Source organism: Ceratotherium simum, chromosome 16 (assembly GCF_057802395.1).
Source record: "Ceratotherium simum simum isolate JZ-2026a chromosome 16, ASM5780239v1, whole genome shotgun sequence".
Taxonomy (NCBI): domain Eukaryota; kingdom Metazoa; phylum Chordata; class Mammalia; order Perissodactyla; family Rhinocerotidae; genus Ceratotherium; species Ceratotherium simum.
The window spans coordinates 2,510,584-2,534,396 of record NC_141915.1 but is presented as its reverse complement, the minus strand read 5'-3'; the positions used below and the strand labels follow the sequence as shown (position 1 = coordinate 2,534,396).

Genomic DNA, 23,813 nt, shown 5'->3' with positions numbered 1-23,813 from the left:
GTTTTTCTAAAATGAACATTTTATTTTTACTATGGTCTTCAAAATTTTAACGCTATTCTGTGAGTTCACACATCCATTTTGCATCTGAAAATAATTTTTATTTAAAAAATTTACTTGTATTTCCTGTTGAAACAATGTTATATAATATTTTGCCTGAATATATCCTATGGTGATAGTTTATCATTTAATGCTTGTGGTTATTATAGGTGTATTTATCTCTCTAAAGCCATGGATGGTCCAACAAGGAATATAAAATAAGTTCTTTACATAAAGGTTTGCAATGATATTAATAAAGGTTTGTAATGATATTAGCTTAGAGGGGCAGTTTAATTATGGTACTTAGAGAAAAACAGGCAGGAACGATTTATATATGTTCTATCTAGTTAGATCAGTTGCTATGATCTATTCTTTTTTTGTGTGTGTGTGAGGAAGATCAGCCCTGAGCTAACATCCATGCTAATCCTCCTCTTTTTGCTGAGGAAGACCGGCTCTGAGCTAACATCTATTGCCAATCCTCCTCCTTTTTTTTTCCCCAAAGCCCCAGTAGATAGTTGTACGTCATAGTTGCACATCCTTCTAGTTGCTGTATGTGGGACACGGCCTCAGCATGGCTGGAGAAGCGGTGCGTCGGTGCGCGCCCGGGATCCGACCCCGGGCCACCAGTAGCGGAGCGCGCGCACTTAACCGCTAAGCCACGGGGCCGGCCCATCTATGATCTATTCTGTTTAAAAACTGAACTACCCCAGGTCTGAATAACAAGATTATAAACATTTCCCCCACTAGATGGCAAGGGGAACCCATACCTGTGTGTATCATTCTGTTTCCTTCTTCTTCTAATAGTGACTGTATCTTTCCAGCTTACCTAATTCAGGAGTTGGACCATAGAGGTCTAGCTTGCTTCCTGTAAAACATCGCAGCATGTGTTATACATTCGAGGTAGTGGAGCACAGTGATTAAGAATGTAGGCTCCAGAGTCAATTGGATGACTCTGGGGTCAAATCTCAGCTTTGCTACCTACTAGCTATTTGAGATAGATGAGTTTCCTCATCTATTAAAAAAAAACAGCAATAATAATAGTACTTAACTCACAGGGTAGTTAAAATCCGGATAATGTGAAGACTGAGCGCTCTAGCTGCCATGAGCACCATCTGCTATTATCACAGGGGAGTAAGCAGGAGATGGGAGAGGGGAGGCAGTGATTAGAGGCCAATTCTGAGAGGTTCTTGGGTTACAGGGAGAAGCCGGATGAGGCAACAGCATGAGGTGTGTCAGTGGGAGGAAGGATTTAAGGTGAGGAAGGCAGAACTGAAAATAACAGAAACAGCTCCAGTGCAAGTGTTCCATAACTGGCCCTCTGATTCTTCTAGAGAGCCATGTCCTGCCACCGCAGCCAGCTCCTCTGGTTCCGCCGCCTCTATGTGCTCTTCTCCCGCTACATGAGGATCAACTCGCTGAGCTTCCTCTGAAGCCCTGAAGAGTTTTCAGACCTGAGGAACAAAAGGAGAAGAAAGACCAGGAAGCCCAGGGACCTGTCCTGGAGGTGGTGCTGGCTTATCTCCCTGAGCCAAAGGAGATCCCAGCATAGGGTGGCCTCCCAGAGCTCGCCTCCCAGAGCTCTGCTCATCCACATGGTCAGACTCTAATGAAAGGGAGGCCATGCAGGACAACGGGCTGTCCAAACTTCCGTCTCTTCCTCTGGGGAAAAAAACCACAAAAACCAAAAACCATCAAACCCCAGGATAATAATAGCTACACTGCTAGCTTCTCAAGTTCTTGTGAAAAACAATTTACATGATGACACAATGGATGTCAAACACGGACACAGAGCCTGCTGTTATTCCAAGTGAACACAGAAGTGCTCTGATGTCACTTCACAGATGCCCTGATGCAGGACATTTACACTGTTTCCAAAGCAGGCTCACCAACACAGGCTCACCTGCCAGATCAGTCTGTACTGAACGAGTCCAACTGTACTTCCTTTGATTTATCTTTGTGGCCTACGTAGACAATTTGAATCTCGGGAACTTGCTTTATTGCACATCACAGGCATTGAGTGGAGCTCCCCAGGTCCAGTCACTGCCCAGCATTTCCTTCAGAGACTAGCATGATGTGGGCCTGCCCTGAAGGAGCTTACAACCAAATGTCTCAGCTCTGTCTTTCGGGAGAAGCAGGAAATAGGAAGAGAAATCTGGAACTTTCTTTTTAAACACTCAAGAACCTGAGTGTTTTTGTGCTACAAACAAAAGCACTCTGAGAAGTCTGGCTTGGAAGCTACTCCGAGAGTCCAGCTAATGGTACAGGGAAGTGGCCCATGGCTGGGAAGCCCAGCGGTGAAGAGGACAGGCCCTGCAGACTGGTGACTCTGGGTGTGAGGCCTGAATTACCAGCGACATAACCACAGGCTGGGTGTTTAATCTTTCTCTGCCTCAATTCTCTCCTCTGCAAAACAGGGGACAGTAATGGTACCAACTTCAGAGGAGATGATGCAGGAAGGCGCATAGGAAAGCATCTGGCACGCAGTACTCAAGATGAGCTGCTGGGGCCAGCCCCGTGGCTTTGCGGTTAGGTGCGTGCAATCTGCTGCTGGAGGCCCGGGTTCGGATCCCGGGCGCGCACCGATGCACCGCTTCTCAGGCCATGCTGAGGCCGCATCCCATATGCAGCAACTAGAGGGATGTGCAACTATGACATACAACTATCTGCTGGGGCTTTGGAGGAAAAAAATTTAAAAAATTAAAAAAAAAAAAAAAGATGAGCTGCTGGTATTCTGAGACCTAAAGAATAAGAGGGCGCTGAGCAGAAGGACTAGCATTAAGTCGAAGTTGTGACACAGAGAAGATCTTGTGAGCATTGTCCAGTAAGTATTCTCTCTGCCTGTCCTGAACTGCTATCTCCATAGCAACAGGTTACAGATCTGCTTGTTGGGTCTCCACCCAAACTTGCTCCACATTGCTGAGGGTCACCGTTATCTTAAATGCCTCATATGGGCCACATGAGACTGACAGAGCTATTAGGTCCTGAAGCTGGAATCAGAAAGGCAAATCTGGTTATGCTGTCTGTCTACTTAAAATCTGTCAATAGCTCCTAATAGCCTTCATATGAAAGTGTGACAAGAAATAAGTCACTAACACTGGTTAGAGTGTGGTGGGACAGGCTGACTCCTGTCCTGCTACTAGGAAGACAGACACTGACCCAGCCTTTCTGGACAGCAATTCTCCGTATGTATTAAGAGCTCAAAACACATATATTCTGTGACCTAAGGAAATATTTTTAAAAATCAAAATTATATACTCAGATATCAACACAGCATTATTTATAATAGCAAAATTAGAAAAATCCAGTGATGCAATCATATTTAATAACAAGGAAAAATGTTCATGACATATTCAATTTTAAAAAGCAGGTTAGGAATGGTACAGTCTCATTTTAGTTAAATAAACATACATACACATAAATATATATGTGTATGTGTATATACACACACAAATAAAGGTATATAAATGAATATATATATCAAAGGATATATATACAAAAGGTAAATACTAATTAGTAAGGTGATCTTTCTACAATGAACATTTATACCTTTAAAGTTTTTGTTATTGTTTATGAATAGTTTTTTGTTGTTGTTTTTGGTTTTGGTTTTTTTTGTGAGGAAGATCAGCCCTGAGCTAACATCCATGCCAATCCTCCTCTTTTTGCTGAGGAAGACCGGCTCTGAGGTAACATCTATTGCCAATCCTCCTCCTTTTTTTTTTCTTTTTTCCCCCTTTTTCCCCCCAAAGCCCCAGTAGATAGTTGTATGTCATAGTTGCACATCCTTCTAGTTGCTGTATGTGGGACACCACATAGCCAGATAAGCAGTGCATCAGTGCGCGCCCGGGATCCGGACCCGGGCCGCCAGTAGCGGAGAGCACGTACTTAACCGCTGAGCCACGGGGCCAGCCCCCTCTTTATGAATAGTTTTGATGTGATACGATACTTCTGATATAATGTGAAGATAAAAAAATGTGTATAGCCAGTATAATCTCAATTATGTAAATAAATGACTCATTAAAGAAAAGCTAGCCATTTATACACTGCTGGTAGACATGTAATGGTACAACTTCTGTAGAGGGGAACTTGGCAATTTCTAGTAAAGTTACATACCCTCTGATCCAGCATGTCTACTTCCAGTAATTTACACTATAGATTTACTCCACATGCAGAAGAGGTATGTAAGGGATAGACAGTGAAACACTTTATATTAGTAAAATACTGAACCAGTCCAAATTTCCATCAATTAAGGATTGGTTACATAAATTGTGGGTACACCAGTAAAACAGAATACCATGAAACTATCAAAATTAATAAGGCAATACACTGATTTGGAAAGATCTGCAAGGTTTTTTGTTAAGTGAAAAAAAGCCAGATGTAAAACCGTGTTAGAGAATGCAACCATTTATGAGGGAAAAAGATATATGTCCACACATCCAAATGTGTGTAAACAAATAGGATATCTCTGCCAATAGTGCTTGTCTCTGAAAAAGGGAAGTGGGTGGGAGGAGGGCAATGGATACCTTTTGTCCCTTCTGATTTTTATACCATGTGCATATATTACCTATTCAAAAATATTCTTAAATCTTAGAGGTTAGAAAGATGTGTAGAATTATCAATATTGTTGCTTCGCAGTGGTGGTATTTGAGACTTATTTTCTGCTTCTTTTGTTTTACTGTACATGCCAACTATTTTTTTAAATAAATAAAAGCCTGAGAGTAAAATTCAAAATAAACCTTTTTATTTACTGGATGCCTTATGCTTGATTCTGGTCCATGTCGCTGGAGGGCAAGCTCCCCCTACCTGTCTCTCCATCCCAGCACCCTCCTGGGAGCAGCACAGCAGCCCAGGGAGCACTGCAAAGGTGGGTGCACCTGAGCCTGCAGACTCAGAACAGATCTAGGTTCTCCTTGGTGCCTGGAGAGAACAAGGGACAGTGGCACAGGAGGGAAGGATGCCCCTCAAGGCAGCATGGCTGCCACTAGCCCCTGTAGTAGTGCCTGTGTGTGAGTTACATGAGTTACACGTGGAATGCGGCCCTGGGGACACTTGGCCAGAAGAAAGCCTTTTGTGCAAATTATCAGAAGGTGGCCCCTCCTCCAGGCAGACACACTCCCTCACCAGAGCACAAACAGCGTGGCAAGGGGAACACAGCTTGCCATCTCTAGCCCCCTTAGCCATGCCCTTGTGTAATTAACCTGCAAAACTATGTAGCAGCCCTGAAGCCTGGAGCAAAGATCAGAAGTTCATGGTTTCTTGAAGGAGCAGGGAGAAAAAAAAAAAGAAATGGAAACCACACACACACACACAAACACACAATCGCACTTAACTAAGAATTCCCTGGGGAGGGGCTGTACCCACTCACCCAGAGTCCTGGGAGGCCAGCTGGTTGGGAATAGGGGTGCTGCTCCTACTCCCTGTAGTGTCAGAGACCTGCAAACAGCCCTCGCCGTGGTTTCAGAGAAGGCTGGTGGTTTGCCAGTTCTCACCCCCAGCCCAGAAGAGCAGAAACTGCTGGGTCACCCACCACTCACTGCTTTGCCACCCACTGCTCAGGACCGAGGGCGACCAGACACAGCACAAAGGGGGAACCCTCCCCCGCGGAGGCTCCGAGGGTGGGAGAATTCCACTCTCTGGAGGGGGCAACCCTCACTGAAGGAGCAATAAATGGAAGAGATGTCATCAAAAACGATTATGATAGCTCAGGCCCTGGCCCAGACAAAAAAGGATGTTTCTCAGCAGTGGCCAAATTAGTAATCTGGAATATCGGGTAGAAGATATATCTCTGAACAAAGAGGAAAAAAAAAGCCAATAAATGGAAATCATGGTGGAAGAGGAACTTGAAAAGTACATCTAGGAGACCTAACGTGAATAATGGGCATTCCAGAAGGAGAAAAACTGACAGACAGGGGATAATAAAGAACTTCCTAATCGGAAAGAGACTTGAGCTGGCGCATCAGAAAGGCCCACCATATCTTAGCCAGCTTTGATTTTTTAAAAAAGATACACAAAAATGCTGGTGAAATTCCTAAATTTCAAATGAGGGAAGAAGATAAGAGTATTGTAAAGATCTCCTCTGGACTCGAGGGCAGGTTCAGGAGCTAACACATCCTGGTGGAGGCAACAAGTGGCAGACAAATACAGGGCTCGTCTGGATTGTCAGGACTGGAAAGGTAACCACCTGCAGCAAGGAAAGGCATAGAATCCAAATTAACTAAGGGGAAAACAGGAAATGAAGAGAAACTTAAAAGCCTGCAAATGTAAGAAAAAAAAGTAAAGAGGAAACAAAGTTTAAAATGTAATAAATATAATAGAAATGATATGAAAAGGATAAAATCAGGTATCAGTTATTTCAAAAAAAAATAATGGATGGGGCCAGCCCAGTGGCGTAGTGGTTAAGTTCACGTGCTCTGCTTTGATGGCCCAGGGTTCGTGGGTTTGGATCCCAGGGGCAGACCTACACACCACTCGTCAAGCCATGCTGTGGCGGCGTCCCACATACAAAATTGAGGAAGACTGGCTCAGATGTTAGCTTAGGGACAATCTTCCTCAAACAAAAAGAGGAAGATTGGCAAAGATGTTAGCTCAGGGCTGATCTTCCTCACCAAAAAAAATAATAATAATAACGGATGGGCTAATTCCCCTATCAAAAAGAGACTTATCAAATTGAGTTAAGAAAACAAAATCTATTGACATCTAAAAGTGACTAAGAAAGGCTAAAAATAAGGATGAGCCATACACCATCTACCAGGCGAAGGCAAGGAGAAGGAAGAGTGACAGTATACCTCCCAGCATCAAAAGCACTAAACCGTGGACAATGGGGGGAGTTCTGTAGTGATAACAGTTCACTCCGTGAGAAAATAGGCACCAAATATCACAGCAGCCAGATATAGGAAACAAAATCTCTCAGAAATTCAAGTTCTTCATAAAAACCACAATAATAATGGAAGGCTTCAATATTCTTTCAGAATTTTGATAAATCAAGTTGGCAAAAGTAAAGACACAGCATTTGAATAATATAAGGAACTTAAAGTCAACATTCACTCTTTATGTGATAGAACATTTACAAAAATCAATTATTTATCGGCCACTGAGAAACCTTTTTTTATTTTTTATTTTTTGGTGAGGAAGATTGGCCCTGAGCTAAGATCTCTTGCTATTCTTCCTCCTTCTGCTTGAGGAGGATGGTCCCTGAGCTAACATTTGTGCCAATCTTCCTCAATTTTGTATGTGGGATGCTGCCACAGCATGGCTTGATGAGCAATGCATAGGTCTGTGCCCAGGATCCAAACCCACGAACCCCAGGCCGCCACAGCAGAGCATACAAACTTAACCCCTACACTACCAGGCTGGCCCCCACTGAGAAATCTTCAATAAATTCCCCAAAGTAGATTTTGCAAGCCACATTCTTTGATCATAATCAAATAATATTCAATAAAATTATAAAATGACAACCAAAAAAACCTACTTAGAAATCAAGAAATCTCCCCTTAAATGGCCCCCAGATCAAAGAGGAAATTTCAAATTATCGAGAAAGTAATAAAAATTACACTTTACATGGGACCTTATTCAGGTAATTTATAGTCTTAAATACTTTTATTTTTTTAAAAAAAGATTGAAAATAAGTGCACTACATTATTCAATTTAAGAAAATCAATACTATAAACCAAGAGAAAGTAGGAAGAGGGATTTAATACGGATGAAAGATAAAAATAAATGAAGCAAAAAATAGTGGAAAGGATAATAAGCTTTCATTGAAAAATCAAGTAAGCCAACACCTGGCAAGTCCGATTCAGAAAAAGAGAAAACAAAAGTGCTGTTATTGGGAACAGAATGGATATTAGAGCCACAAAAATGGAAAAGACAGAAAAAATTATGACATGATACGCAAGTCCATGGCAACAAAATTGAAAATCTAAAGGAAATGGATGACTGCATAGTAAATTTTGGACTACTGCCAAACCCTACCACAATGTCATAAATAGGGTTCAAACATTTCCATCCCATAAAATGCAGGATTGCATCACTGCAAGATTAATGAAAACCAGTATTTTTTAATCTTCCAAGGTCTTGGCATCAAGCTTATGCATCCAAGACCCGAAGGTGGTGCTGCCCCATCAGGGTTCCTAGGCAGGCAGCTGTTTTGCTTTCTCAGCCAAATCTAGGAGGGAGGGAGGGAAACCCCATGTGGCAAGATGCTCAAGACCACCTGCAAGGTGGGGGTGGGCATAAAGCTAGGCAGGGGTGGGAGGAAAGGGAGATGAGCCAGCTCTGTACAGGGGTTAGACCCCAGGACAGACTGATGTTGACGTGATGGCTGTCTCCTTCCACTGAAAAGCTGCACACTGCTCCTTTTGTTGAATCCTTGCAAAGTAAAAAATGCTCTCATTAAACTGAGCAAGTCCCAACTAGGTGGTCACTCCAAATCCTCTTCCACCCCCACACCCCAGTAGGAGCTTTGGCCTGCCCACATATGAGACTAGGGACTAGGCAGGGAACTGGTGCCAGTGACAAGTGGATTATATCCAATAGCAGGGCATCTTATTAATGGGATTTTATATGACTAAAACTTACTTGAAAAGAGAATAGACCCAGTAACCACAGAAGCAATCAGAAAGGTAATTATAATAGATTTTTAAAAGGTTCCTAGTCTAGATGGTTTTACAGCTATCTAAAGTTAATTCCACTGTTATTTAGACCATAAAATAGAAAAGCACTCCAATTCATAGACATAGCAACAAAACATGACATAGCACAAAAAAGAAAATACTGACAATTGTAGTTGTGAATATAGATGCACAAATGTAAAAGAAAACAGTAGCGATCTGAATCCAGCAGGGCATCAAAAGAATTACTACTCCATGCCCAAGTAGGGTATTATTCCAGGAATGCAAGAATGGTTCCACTTTGGGAAATCCATCAACATAATTCATCACATCAACAAATTAAGAAGAAAAATCATATTCTTTTATTTATAGGTACTGAAAGATAAAATTCAGTCACTATTCCTAATAACAATTTTAAGAAAAATAAGAGAAAAGAATACAACTTAAATATAATAAAGACTATTTACCAAAATCTACCCATGTAAAACTAAGTGGACAGGGTAGGAGTGCAAGCTGTCATCATTATTATCCAGGTTGTTCTGAAGGGTGAAGCTAATGAAACAAGACAGAATAATAAAATAATTGGTATAAGTATTGGAAGAGACAGCTATGTTTAGAATCCCAAGAGATGTCAATAACATCTATAATAAGCGAGGGAATTTGGTAAGGCAGCTGGATAATAGATATCTTTACAAAAACCGACCAAGCTTCTTTAATTGACAATAATGTGACAGAAATGAAAACGGGGGAAAAATCCCATTCTCATCAACATCAAGAACTATAAAATATCTAGCAATAAGTTCAACATAAAAGATATAAGATCTATCTAGGGCCGGCCCCGTGGCTTAGTGGTTAAGCGCGCACGCTCCGCTGCTGGTGGCCCAGGTTCGGATCCCGGGCGCGCACCGACGCACCGCTTCTCCGGCCACGATGAGACCGCGTCCCACATACAGCAACTAGAAGGCTGTGCAACTATGACATACAACTATCTACTGGGGCTTTGGGGGAAAAAAAATAAAATAAATAAAAATTAAAAAAAAAAATCTATCTAAATTTTATAATCATTATTAAAATTCCAGCCATCTTTTTTGCTGAAATTGACAAGGTGATCCTACAATTCACGTGGAATTAAATGCGAGAGACTCAGAAGCCAAAACAACCTTAAAAAAGAACAAAGTTGGGGGCCAGCCCGGTGGCGCAAGCGGTTCGGTGCGGGCGCTCCACTGCGGTGGCCCACGGTTGGCCTGTTTGGATCCCGAGCGCACACCGACGCACCGCTTGGAAAGCCATGCTGTGGCGGCGTCCCATATAAAGTGGAGGGAGATGGGCACGGATGTTAGCCCAGGGCCAGTCTTCCTCAGCATAAAAAGAGGAGGATTGGCAGATGTTAGCACAGGGCTGATCTTCCTCACAAAAGAAAAAAAAGAACAAAGTTGGAAGACTCGCACATCCTGATTTCAAAAACTACTATAAAGACCTAAATGTGAGATCTAAAACTATACAACTCTTAGATGCAAACACAGATGTAAATCTTTGTGACTTTGGATTAGGCAACAGTTTCTTTAATATGACACCAAAAGCACAAGCAACAAAAGAAAAAATAGAAACCTTTGTGCATTAAAGGACACTATCAAGCAAGTGAAAGGGGAAAAAGTATTTGCAAATCATATATCTGATAAGGGCCTAGTATCCAGAATATACAAAGAATTCTTACACTCAACAACAAAACGACAACCTAATTAAAAGATAGGCAAAAGACTTGAATACACATTTCTCCAAGAAGATATTCAAATGGCCAACAGGCACAAGAACATCATTAGTCATTAAGAGAATGCAAATCAAACCCACAATGAGATACTACTTCACACCCACTAGGATGGCGATAACTCAAACAAACACAGAAAACAATAAGTGTTGGTGAGCATACAGAGAAACTGGAACCCTCATACATCACTGGTGGGAATGTAGAAGGGTGCAGCTGCTGTGGAAAACAGTTTCACTGTTCCTCAGTAATCTAAACAGTTACCATATGGCCCAGCAGTTCCCCTCCCAGGTATACACCCAAGAGAACAAAACATATGTCCACACAGAAACTTGTACACAAGTGTACATAGCAGCATTATTCATAATAGCCAAAAAGTGGAAACAACCCAAATGCCCATCAACTTATGAAACGATAAACAAAATATGGCATTTTGTTTATTATTCAGCCATAAAAAGAAATGAAGTCCTGACACATGCTACAACCAGGATGAACTTTGCAACTATTGTGCTAAGTGAAATAAGCCAAGGCACAAAAGGCCACATATTGTCAGATTCTATTTATATGAAATGTCCAGATAGGCAAATCCACAGACACAGAGAGTAGATTAGTGGTTTCCAGGGGTTGGGGGCTAGAGGAAAGGGAGTGACTGCTAATGAAAATGTGGGGTTTCTTTTTGGGGTGATGAAAATGTTCTGGAATTGATAGTGGTGAAGGTTGGACAACCTTGCAAATATACTAAAAACTACTGAATTCTACGAGTTAAAAGGGTGAATTTTATGGTATGTGAATTCTATCTCAATTCAAAGAATAGCGTGAAAATAAGATTACATTAAAGTGTTCTAGGTTCACTATAAAAATTCACGTATGATAAACTTGACATTGCTCTCTGAACCTGGTAATACTCATGTGACATGCGAGCCTAGTAACATGCGAGCCTAGTAAATACAAAGTGAATACCACAGAGCACAAATCTTATTTGTATTTTAACCCAGTTTTAGTGCTCACTGCTTTTCTTTTAAATACACAGTTTTCAAAAGTTAAAAAAAAGTTTAATGCAAGACATAAAACCTGCATAAATGGAAAGCTGTACCACATTCCTTGATAGACAGATTTAATATAAAAATCCTTACAAAGTTAAAAATTAAATATCAATATCTATAGTATATACAAGTTCCAGTTTATAAATTTACATATTTACATGTTATATTTATATATGTATCAATTCCCATTCTTACAAAGTTAATATATAGTTGCAGTCAGAATCTCAATGGCTTGTCTTTGGATCTGGATAAAATTATTTAAAAAATATATTAGAGGGGCTGGCCCCATGGCATAGTGGTTAAGTTTGGCATGCTCCGCTTCAGTGGCCCAGGTTCATGGGTTCAGATCCCGGGCGCAGACCTACACCACTTGTCAGCCATGCTGTGGCAGGCGACCCACATATAAAGTGGAGGAAGATTGAAACAGATGTTAGTTCAGGGCTAATCTTCCTCAAGCAAAAAAAAAAAAAAAAAGAGGGAGATTAGCAACAGATGTTAGCTCATGGCAAATCTTCCTCAGCAAAAAATAAAATAAAATAAAAATATATTAGAAAAGGAAATGTCAGGGCCGCAAGTGGTTAAGTGAGTGTGCTCCGCTGCGGTGGCCCTGGGTTCGCCGGTTCAGATCCCGGGCGCGCACCTATGCACTGCTTGGCAAGCCATGCTGTGGCAGCGTCCCATATAAAGTGGAGGAAGATGGGCATGGATGTTAGCCCAGGGCCAGTCTTCCTCAGCAAAAAAAAGATGAAGATTGGCAGATGTTAGCACAGGGCTGATCTCCTCACAAAAAAAAAAAGAAAAAGAAAAAGAAACGTCCAATAGCCAAAATATAAATATTAAAAAGGATAGAGATGTGAGACCTGCCTTTCTATATATTAAAACACAAAGCCATTACAATCAGAACAGTAAGATAGAGGCACAGAAGTAAACAGATGCTGAACAGAAAAGAAAATCCAGAAACAGATCCAAAATATATGAGAACTACTACACGATAAAGGTGGCATTTTAATTCAGTGGAGAAATCTTTTAATAAACGGTTTCAGGATGGTTGGTCAGGCATTTGGAAGAAAACAAAGACTCCCTACCTTATACCAAATACAAAAATACATTCGAGATGAATTACAGATTTACATGTAAAAATCAAAACAATTAAAATAGCATTTAAGAAATCTGGGAGACTAAATGCATATACACCTTGGAGTGGGGCAGACCTTACCAAGCCACCCAGGCTGAAATCCATAAGCTGTAAAGGAAAAGACAGATAATTCACAACAACAGTTTTTAAAAATATTGTAAAATGTATTACAGATGTGTTAATATCCCTTTTATATAAAAATTGATAAAATAATATCCCTCTCAAAATGGATTAAGGATGAAAAATTCACAAAAGAGGAAATCCAAATGGCCCATGAACAGGGAAAACGATTCCACTTCAGCAGTAGCCAGGCCATGCGCACTAAAGCAAAAATGAAAATCCGTTTTTCACTAAAGGTGGTGGTTGGACGATAGTGAGAGAGGTTTTCAGAGGACCTCAGAAGGGAGGAAAATGAAGACTGCAGAGGATGTGAATATGTATTTCTCACACACACATGCAAACACAATAAATGTGAAAAAATAACTCACACTACTAATTAAAGAAACAGATTAAAAGAAAATGCCATTTTCACTTATCTAATGTGTAAAGATTTCTATAAATAATAATTCCCAGTGTTCTGTAGGTGAGAGGATGGACACATATATACTGCTGGAGGAAACATAAGATGGTAGAATATTCTGGAAATCAACGTGTCAAGAATCTTTAAAATGTACATGGGCCGGCTCCGTGGCTTAGCGGTTAAGTGCGCGCGCTCTGATGCTGGCGGCCCGGGTTCGGATCCCGGGCACGCCCCAAGGCACCACTTCTCCGTCCAACCCGAGGCCGAGTCCCATGTATAGCAACTAGAAGGAGGCGAACCTATGACATACAACTATCTACTGGGGCTTTGGGGGGAAAAAAATGAATAAATAAAATCTTTAAAAAAAAAAAAAAAAGAATCTTTAAAATGTACATATCCCTTGACTCTGTAATTCCACAGGTGTGCATTTATCCTCAGGAAACAAACTATTACAAGAACGCACAGACAGATGTTTGATGGGTAGCACTGATCTGAGGGAAAACAGAGAATCAATAGCCTAGAGCTATCATCTCCTGACTTTGATTTTTCAATAATATATATTTCCGAGTGCTAATATATACATTATAAAACATACACAAACAAATCTTAAAAGGATAAAATACGAATTCGAATATTTTCTTCCCACATATCAACAGATCACCTTGAGCATTTCCTGAATGATGCACACCTTACCATGCAGACCACTGGACTAGTGTATCAGTGGTGAAAAGTGATAAAAGAAAAAGATAAGAGGGAGGCCAGAGTCATGACGGTTACCACGACTACCTCAAGGCTGAACTATGGGCAGAAACAAAAAATCACATTTTAACCTTGACCATCAGCAGACAGCCTGAGAACAACGCTGTAGTCTTTCCCTGCAGTTAGGACATTTAGAAAGCCCTGGGCACAAGTTACACTGTAGCTGGGAAGTGCTACCAGTCAGAACTGGACTCAGCCTTAGCCTTGCAAACCCTGCACTTTTTGCCTTTCCAAACCAGCCACACAAAGACCGAGGTGGGGCTCACCTATCAACTTAGGGGTTGAGGTGTACTTCCCCCGTTTGCAAACCTTTTAATAAAGCTTCACTTTTCTTTAAAATTTATCTCTGCCTTGTAAAGCTACTCATTTCAGTTACCATTTCTGGCGACGAGGATGGGATGTGAAGCGACTGCCTGATCACTGCGTGCCAGCACAACCTGCAGCCGGCTGACTGCTCCTCCGCATCTCCAGCGGCCTCAGGAGGACGATCAAGGTAAGGCCTTCTCACATCCTCGACCTCCCACGCTTTGGTAGAGGTCTAGAGGCTCTTTAAGGAGTGGAATCCCTCAATTTCTAAGGATGGGAATCCCTTATAAAGTTCAGCTGCAGCTGGTTTAGAGGGAGGTTTCTCCCGAGAGGTTCCTCCAATACAGGGAGGTTTCTCCATTCAGGGTGGGCATGTTGTGTCCTAAAGATTGCTCTAGAAAAACAGCAAATGGCCAGCCACCTGCCACCACTCCTGCAGCCTTTATGTACAAAAATTATGGACCAAATATTTGCAAGTTCCTTGTCACCTGGGTCCAAATTACTACAGATGATCTAAAATTACATTGGCCACAATGGGGCTCCTGTGATATTACCAAACTGGTTTATTTGCACGGTCAGTTGGAAAAAGGGGGATATTACACCTCTCAAAGACAACAAGAAGCCTATTTTAATTGGTAGCTAGAGGCTTCCAAAAAGGGGAAATGAATCCTTATTGCTTCTCCGAGAGAGAAGCATTCTAAAGTAGAGGAAAGAATCAATTAGAAGCTTCAAACTCTGGTGATGACCAGACAGAAGCAAAAAAATCTAAAGACCCACCTGTTTCTCCTCCTTCCCCACCTCTTCTCCTACCACCACCTCCTCTACCCTGATCTGTCGGAACTGTCCTGCTTCAACTCCTCCCGAAATTCCTGATCTAAAATTAAACAAGTGAAAATGGGTAAACTTTTGAGATAATTTAAAATTATAATGGCCATTCTAAGAAACCTCTGTTTCAAATAAGTCCACCTTAAGAGTCACCCTTAAAAGAGAAGATTCAAAACCCTTCAGAAACAATGGAATGCATTCTCTAGTTAATATGCAGAAGCTTCTAAAAGACAAAATGACTTGAAAAACAACTCTAAAAAGGATCCTTACAGCAAAAAGAAAAGAATTTTTAGTAAAAATCTTTGGCCATCTGAGCAGGTCCATCTGCCAGGGAGCAATTTGGTTCCAACTATTCTTTTGCGTTTTATGCCTGAGACACGGCTAAAATTTTAAAGATCTCTGTTTGTGTCTAGCTGTATGTAAATATTTACATATGTATAAGTCTCCCTCTATATATATTTGTCTGCTTCCGGATGGTAATATTTCTAAAGGAGCTCTATTTAATTGGCTTGAAGTAAGTGCTTATGTAAATTATTTCTCAACGTAATAAAAACTAGCCCAGGGGGCCAGCCTAGTGGTGTAGTGGTTAAGTTTGCACGCTCTGCTTCAGCAGCCCAGGGTTCTTGGGTTCAGATCCCAGGCACGGACCTACACATCGCTTATCGACCCATGCTGTGGCAGGCATCCCACACATAAAGTAGAGGAAGATGGGCATGGATGTTAGCCCAGGGCCAGTCTTCCTCAGCAAAACAAGGAGGATTGGCAACAGATGTTAGCTCAGGGCTAATCTTCCTCACACACACAAAAAACTAGCCCAGATATCTTTCAAGTTAACATGATATAAAAATGATCCCTGGTAATTAAAAGCTTATTTAAGTTTGCTGGTTTAATAAAAACAGGCATGTCTTCAGAGTTATCAGTATTAAATATAATGGAGGGCCGGCCCCGTGGCCTAGCGGTTAAGTGTGTGTGCTCCGCTACTGGCGGCCCAGGTTCGGATCCCGGGCACGCACCGACGTACCACTTCTCTGGTCATGCTGAGGCCGCATCCCACATACAGCAACTAGAAGGATGTGCAACTATGACATACAACTATCTACTGGGGCTTTGGGGGAAAAAAAGGAGGAGGATTGGCAATAGATGTTAGCGTAGAGCCGGTCTTCCTCAGCAAAAAGAGGAGGATAAGCATGGATGTTAGCTCAGGGTTGATCTTCCTCACAAAAAATAAAAAATAAAATAAAATAAAAAGAGAGGTTTCCTTTAAAAAATAAATAAATAAATAAATAGATATAATGGAAACATACAACTTTTTCTACCTGGGTTTACTAGTCAGATGGACTCACGCTGTTTCTATTGTGGAATCTGTCAGCAGGGAAAATCATTTGGGATGATGGTTAACTATTTAATGTCTAATCTAAACAAAATTGTTAAACACAAATGGTTAAATAAATGCAAATAAGATAAAAGCTTATAGTAAGTTAAACTAAATAATGGATATTCATTAAATATCTAAATCATTTCTGGTTAGGATGGTATACTGAGACGTTAATTGCTAAACATAAGTTCGTCTAGTTTTGTCTTTCTAATTTTTTATTTTTATATAGACAAACAATATTGGGCCTATCAACAGACACGTGCCACATTGAAATTGTGCCACATTGAAAAGTTTTCTGTAAAGAGAAATATGCTTCTAGAAATTATAAAATGTGTTAATGAGTTTGCTAATCTACTACAGGATGCTAATATACGATAGAAGTTCACAACTGCCTGCTTCCCAGTTTTCACTGGAAAGCAAAGATTACAAATAGTTAAAATAAAAAAAGAGTTGGAAAAAGAGCTAAAAATACAAAAGGAATCAAAGAGAAAATGTCAGAACACTTAGAGTAATAAACGTAAATTAACTCTATGCAAACTAGGCGCACTGACGCAGACAGAGTGCAGGCAAAGCAGCAGGCACCCCTTTGAAAGATGAGAAACAATGGAACTCGCATGGAGCTTTCTCCTACCATGGAAGGATTTACTGTAGCTTCTTATTTTTGAAACTATGGTCACAGACCACTGATAAATTATAAATAACATTTAAATAAAAAAAATACATGTCAGTTTATTAAATTTTTATTTCTCTTACTTATATGATATTATATATGTAGGTATATGCTGGACAAAAATATATGGTATATTTCTTGCTATGAAATGATCCAACATGTTTGAAGGCCACTGCTCTTACACCACAGTAAATTGACCAACAGAAGGGTCTATGCAGCCAGATGGAGAAACCAATACAAGAGCAACCACTCTTTCTGTTCTGTGCACACACAATGATAACTCCTCAAGACCACGCCACTCTGTTGCCTTGTCTTTTCAGATTTACAGCCAAGCAACAATCTGTTTAAAAGAACTTCCCCCATTTCTTATAATTACTTGCAGAGCCAAAAACTCTGGTAGTGGCTTCCCAGATGTTTGTAGCTCTGCCATCAGTCTAGAAGTTGTTCCATCTTTCAAATCTTTATTCTGCTTACTCAACCTAGAACAACTGTCTTCAGCAATGATGTGGGGGTGTCGTTGCCTCTGCCTGTTCTATCATTCCTGGTTTGGCAGAGCAATGTCAGGCTGAACCTATAGACACAAGTGAATCTCATACTGTAATTTCCAGAAAACATATAATTTATTTTAACTATATTACACAGTTTATATTCATTTAATGTGATGCAAAGGCAATTATGCTATTCTCTAAGAGTAAAATATGTAATTATTCTGTAACAACTGCCTTGCATCATTTCTTTTTTTTAATTTTTTTTTTAACTTTATTTATTTTTTTCCCCCAAAGCCCCAGTAGATAGTTGTATGTCATAGCTGCACATCCTTCTAGTTGCTGTATGTGGGATGCAGCCTCAGCATGGCCGGAGAAGTGGTGCGTCAGTACGCGCCTGGGATCCAAACCCAGGCTGTCAGCAGCAGAGCGCGTGCACTTAACCGCTAAGCCACAGAGCCAGCCCCACATCATTTCTATTCTAGATAAACTTCGTAAGTTTTAAAATTGAGAAAATAACTGTATACAAAAAGTAGACAATAGGATGTATGTTTTCACTAAGAAGGTATAAAGAATGGAAATATATTTGTTTGTTTTCTTAAAAAAGATAAATTTGTCCTCAAGCACTAGAGAAGAAAAAGAAAAAAGACGACAGGGGACAAATTCTAAATGTAAAAAACAAGTGACAAAAGGTTTGTGGAAGTAAAACCCTGAGAAAAGAGTTCTGTATATGGTCAAGCTGGCTAAGATTAAAACAAATTTATTTAAAAATAAATTTTAATATCAAAAGTACACTGGTACAAAATTAAAATTTGGTTTTTCTCAGGACAAAGTCTTCTCAGATTGTTGGTCTGCTCTTAGTAAGAAACTCTAAACAAAGTCTCTTTACCTTTAATGTAATCTGCCTAGGAAACACAGATGCTGTGTTTTGTCTTTATCAAGTCTTCAATTACTTAGAAAAGCTGGGTTTTGCTCAGAACTACGTAACTTTCTGTGTTTGCCTTTAAAATCTCTTTGCAACTTTGGTTAAATGGATAATTAAGTATTGTTTAATAAAAATCTGTGATCCTTTTTGATCAAGTTTTAAAACCTTTCGATATTTTTAACAAACTTCTCCCAGGGTTCAAATCCTGGGTAAAATCTTTCTTTTGACTTAAAAAGAACTTCGGGTGTTTCCAATAGTCCCTGAGATTTCTCAAAGAATTTGTTCTCTCCTTCTATAAAGAGGCAAATATTAAACTAATTATACTTATTTGGTATGTTAAATTACATTTTGTTATGTCTTTATATATATTTTAAGAGTTCCATAATTATACAAAATTCCTGGAAATCTAATATGTCCTTGTATAAAATGTTGTCTGTCATCATTGAAGCTCACATTGAATATCAGGAAAGTACACTTAGTTGACTTTCATGCAAAGGCAGCAACAATAAATCTGTAAAGGTTATAACACATGTGAATGAAGTCCATTCTTCTTCTCTTGCAAAAAAAAAAAACAGACCCCTCATTGCCAGACTTTTGCCACCTTGATGTCCTTGTAACATGACAACAGTCTGCTCCTGGATCAGAGGAATTAAGATGAGTGAACAATGGCTGTAAATTAAACAGTCAGGGCTATGGGAAACCCAAAATGGCTGCTTGGTTCTTCCCAGTTCCCCGGCAAACCCTATTTTTTTTGTTTTTACATTCCTTCACCCACCATGGTGCATTAAGAAAAGCCGTTTCTGTCCCCAGAGGCCTCAGGACTCCCCCCTCTGGGTCCTTTGAGCACCTGCAGCTGGATTTCATTCAAATGCTACTTAGTATGGATTGTTATTATGTTCCTGTTATTATTGTATGTATGTTTTCCAGATAGGTTAAAGCCCTCCCTTGCTACAAAGCTGATAATCTCACAATGGCAGAGAAATTATTAGAAAATGTATTTCCCACTTGGGGTTTACCCTCCACAGTCTCCAGTGATTGAGGCACCCACGTCACAGGGCAAATCATACGAACCTTAACAAAAACATTTTAAACTTCTTGGACTTTTAAACTTCTTTTAACTTGGTTACTATCATTCTCAATCATCAAAGTTAAGAAAACTAATGGAAAAACTGGATTCAAACAGAAACTATGTGGGACTATATGAACTGAGGAAGATGCTCTGTTTTGTTTTTCCAGATTTAAAAAAAATCTTGTCTCTTAAGCTAACTATGACTTATAGCAATTTATAAGCAAAATTGAAGCATTTAGCTTTTTCTCCCTACCTGATCCCTCCACAATTTGGAAACTTTTGATAAGTGAGTATCCTTCTTTTCATGGCAATATAGTTGTTTCCATAAATTCAGTAAGAATCTCTTCTCCTGGGGCCGGCCCAGTGGCACAAGCGGTTAAGTGCGTGCCCTCTGCTGTGGCGGCCCGGGGTTCGCCAGTTCGGATCCCGGGCACGCACCAACACACTACTTGGCAAGCCATGCTGTGGCAGCGTCCCATATAAAGTGGAGGAAGATGGGCACGGATGTTAGCCCGGGGCCAGTCTTCCTCAGCAAAAAAAAAAGAGGAGGATTGGCAGATGTTAGCACAGGGCTGATCTCCTCACAAAAATAAATAAATAAATAAATAAATAAATAAATAAATAAATAAATAAATAAATAAATAAATAAATAAAAGAATCTCTTCTCCTTATAGCAGGACACAATTGGAACACTGGTTATATTACCAAGGCTTTGACCGGAATGTCATATTTGAGAAAAACATCCATAAACACAGATATGACCAAACAGCTTTGAGGAACAAGGATTGCCTGTATGGAATAAATAAAGCCACTTAGAAATACTGGACTGGTACTTTGCTTACGGGGTTCCTAACAACCTTACCAGGTGAGTAAAGAAGGTCACTTCTCTGGCAGGTACAAAAACCTCAGGATATTTTGGGAACCTCAAAGAGGGAGGTTCTTTTCACCCAATCTATAGGTATAACCGGTGGAGTCTGATGACAAGTCGTTGGCTTGGCTTTCTTGGCCTCAAGAGGCTTTTAAAGTTCAATCTGCGATTCCTTATGAAAAGTCCCAGCAAAGCAGATTTAAAAGAGCCCATATGATCAATTGCTATTCTTACTGTACTTATGTAAACAATTGGGCCACGTTTATTAAAACTAGACTTATTTTATAAACCAGTGAGTCTTAATTGGCTATCTTTGGTAAAGGTCAAGGTGATTATAGAGAAAAAAATGTTTCAGTAAAAACTACAATACACATCTGTGAATAATATTCTAGTTCTGTTAATTGTCTTTGAGGTTTTTGTTTTTATCCTGTAAACTGGACTGGATCCTGAATTCTTCTAGTTTCCTCAAATATCTGGTACAGATCTCCAAACTAACTTTTTCAAATTTTTTTTTTGGGGGGAAGATTGGCCCTGAGCTAACGTCTGTTGCCAATCTTCCTCTTTTTCTTTTTTTTTTTTTCTCCCCAAAGCCCTAATACATAGTTGTATGTCCTAGTTGTAGGTCCTTCTAGTTCTTCTATGTGGCATGCCGCCTCAGCATGGCTTGATGAGCAGTGAGTAGGTCCGCGCCTAGGATCCAAACCAGTGAACCCCAGGCCGCCAAAGTGGAACACATGAACTTAACCACTATGCCACCAGGCCAGCCCCTGATATTTTCAATTTTTTCCATCCTTTTCATTAGGAATCATTGAGAACTGAAACCACCCTTTTTTTCCAAGGCCCTGCAAACTAAAACCGGATGGCTTGGTATAAATTTAAGAGAGATCATCATGATGGCCTATGTGTAAACAATCTTCATGCCTGTTGCTGTATAAGCCACTCAAAAAGTTTACCTGAACACCTGATGACATCATCAGAGACATTTCAAACTGCAAAAGATGCTTCAACCCTGACATCTAGAAAACTTCTTGGGCCGGCCCCATGGCTTAGCAGTTAAATGCACGTGCTCCGCTGCTGGCGGCCCGGGTTCGGATCCCGGGCGCGCACTGACGCACCGCTTCTCCGGCCAGCTGAGGCCGCGTCCCACATACAGCAACTAGAAAGATGTGCAGCTATGACATACAACTATCTACTGGGGCTTTGGGGGGAAAAGTAAATAAACAAATAAAATTAGAAATCTTCTTGACTGGCCATCCCCTAGGCTCAAGAACTAATTTATAATTTGCTCCAACCATTAACCTTGTTTTTCTTTGTTTCATCAGATTTCACTTGAGTTTCCAGGCTCTAACCTTGATTAGAGCCTGGATTCCCCAAGGATTGAAGTCCATTATGGAAGGGATTCTAAAATTTGGGCTATTTTGCCAATTTGTGTGGTCATCTATGTAATTATAAAGTATAAACTTAAGTGTTGTTCCAAAGCAACTGATCAGAGTATTAAAATATTAGTCACAGTAAACATTCCTCACTCCCCCCACCTGGTACCCAAAATATTTTAAAATAAAGGTAGAACAGTTTTCATTCCTCTGACCCTGATCTTCACCGTTTCACAGCAGGAAGTAAGCTAAAGAGGTCTTTGCCCCCATCCCCTTTCCCCAAGATTGAGAAATGATCATAAGACAGTGGGATTGAAACTGAGAATGAAGGAGTTAAAATTTTCCCTGGATTAGGGTAAAAACATGCCTCATACCCACAAGGCTGACATGGGAAACAAAGTAACCAAAGTTTCTAAGCTTGTTTTGCAGAACAACAGGAAGACTGCTGATAAGAGAGCAGCTTGCTGACAGTTCCCCCCTCACCTGATTAAACATTTTACAGTGGTAGCTGGATGCCACCCCGCCACTGGCAACCCACATGATGCTGGATGAAGCCACCACCTACGTTCAGCCCATGCTGCCCTCTGATGCCTCCCACGTGGGACTAGATGGAACCCAAGCAGCTAAAGGGGCACTTGGGCATCAAGGGAACTAAATACTCCCTGACCTGATCAAAGGTCTTGCCCTGGGGAACCTATGATCAAGAAAGGGAAATGATAAAAGAAAAAGGTAAGAACGAGACCAGAGTTAACGTGATGGTTACCATGACCACCTCAAGGCTGAACTATGGACAGAAATAAAAAATTACATTTTAACCTTAACTGTCACCAGATGACTGGAGGACAATGCAGTAGTCTTTCCCTGTAGTTAAGACATTTAGAAAGCCCTGAGCACAAGATACACTGTAACTGGAAAGGGCGACCAATCAGAACTGGACTCAGCTTTAGCCTTTCACACTCTGCACTTTTTGCCTTTAAAAACCAGCCACACAAAGACCAAGGCGGGGGCTCACCTATCAACTTGCGGGTTGAGGTGTACTTCCCCAGTTTGCAAACCTTTTAATAAAGCCTCATTTTTCTTTAAAACTTATCTTTGCCTCATAAAGCTGCTCATTTCGGTTAACAAAAGCATCGAGGTTAGTTGTTGCAAGATAACATGTGGAATCAGTGAATTCTATGAGAAGTAAAGCAGTTAAACCCTACGGAGAGACAGACAAACTACTAGAACTATAGAATGTTTATGTTCTTGGGACACAAGAGGTTGGGGAACAAAGACATAGTTCTAGTTTGATCAGAGTGTTAAAGTCTTGGTCAAGGCTGAATCCTGCATGTACCACCTTCACTCTTCCTCTGCCAGGGGGGCTCCTGTCCCATGATGATATTATAAGGAAAATCCATAGGGAAGTGAAGTCAACAGTAATTAAAAGCTGAACGACATGTGGTCTAATTAAGTGCACCTCAGGGAATGGACAAGGGAGGAGTTTGAGATAAGTGAGGTCATAAGGGAAAAAATTCTAGTTATCTATAAAGAGTTAATCAGAGCCCATGAGCTCAGAACTGTCAGTGTTATTTCTCCTACTGATTTGGGTCAAGTCCATGTGGGTAATCACATGGTGGCAGCATTGTTTTCTGGAAGGAAACCCCAGGAAACAGCAAAAGAGTGCTCTCTCAGATCCGTATGTTAGCCTGGAACTGAGCAATTGCAGTGTTCTATCAACAAGGCTGCTCTTCTCTTCCTGCCTGAGAAGGGCGATGGAGGAAGAACAGGGGGTTGACAGATCATCCTTGAACTTTTCATTAGTCACAAAAGCAAGCACTGGTGCTTGTACCTCGAGCTTTAAAGAAGTGAAGGCTAATCTCAGGAAAGAAAGAGTCCTCAAAGAGTCCCAGCGCTTGGATTTCCACTAACTATGGCTAGTTGAATCTGGCTTTAGGAAGTTCTTGCAGTCTTTAGAACTGTTTCCTCCCTTTATGAATTCAGAAGATATAAAAGTTGTGCCAAATACCCCCTAACATTCCCCAGCAGGGTGTGTATGGGAATATTGTGTGCGAGGCAGCTT

At 40.6% G+C, this 23,813-nt stretch overlaps 1 protein-coding gene across 5 annotated transcripts in view; it reads left to right on the top strand.

The window, feature by feature from the left end:
* The window catches only part of PIGL (phosphatidylinositol glycan anchor biosynthesis class L), a 98,412-nt gene extending 75,574 nt beyond the window's left edge, over positions 1-22,838 (top strand). For 2 of the 5 annotated variants that reach the window (XM_014789467.2, XM_004433020.3), the window contains one exon: positions 1,368-4,785. Coding sequence is in view for 2 of the 5 variants with exons in the window: in XM_004433020.3 (XP_004433077.1) it covers positions 1,368-1,466 (99 nt within the window). In the remaining 3 variants the exon portion in view is untranslated. Of the gene's footprint in view, positions 1-1,367; positions 4,786-14,217; positions 14,407-20,187; positions 20,379-22,256 lie in introns of those variants that run through there. The other 3 variants (XR_015554614.1, XR_015554613.1, XM_087440376.1) reach the window with 3 other exon arrangements.
* The last annotated feature ends 975 nt before the right edge of the window (positions 22,839-23,813 follow it).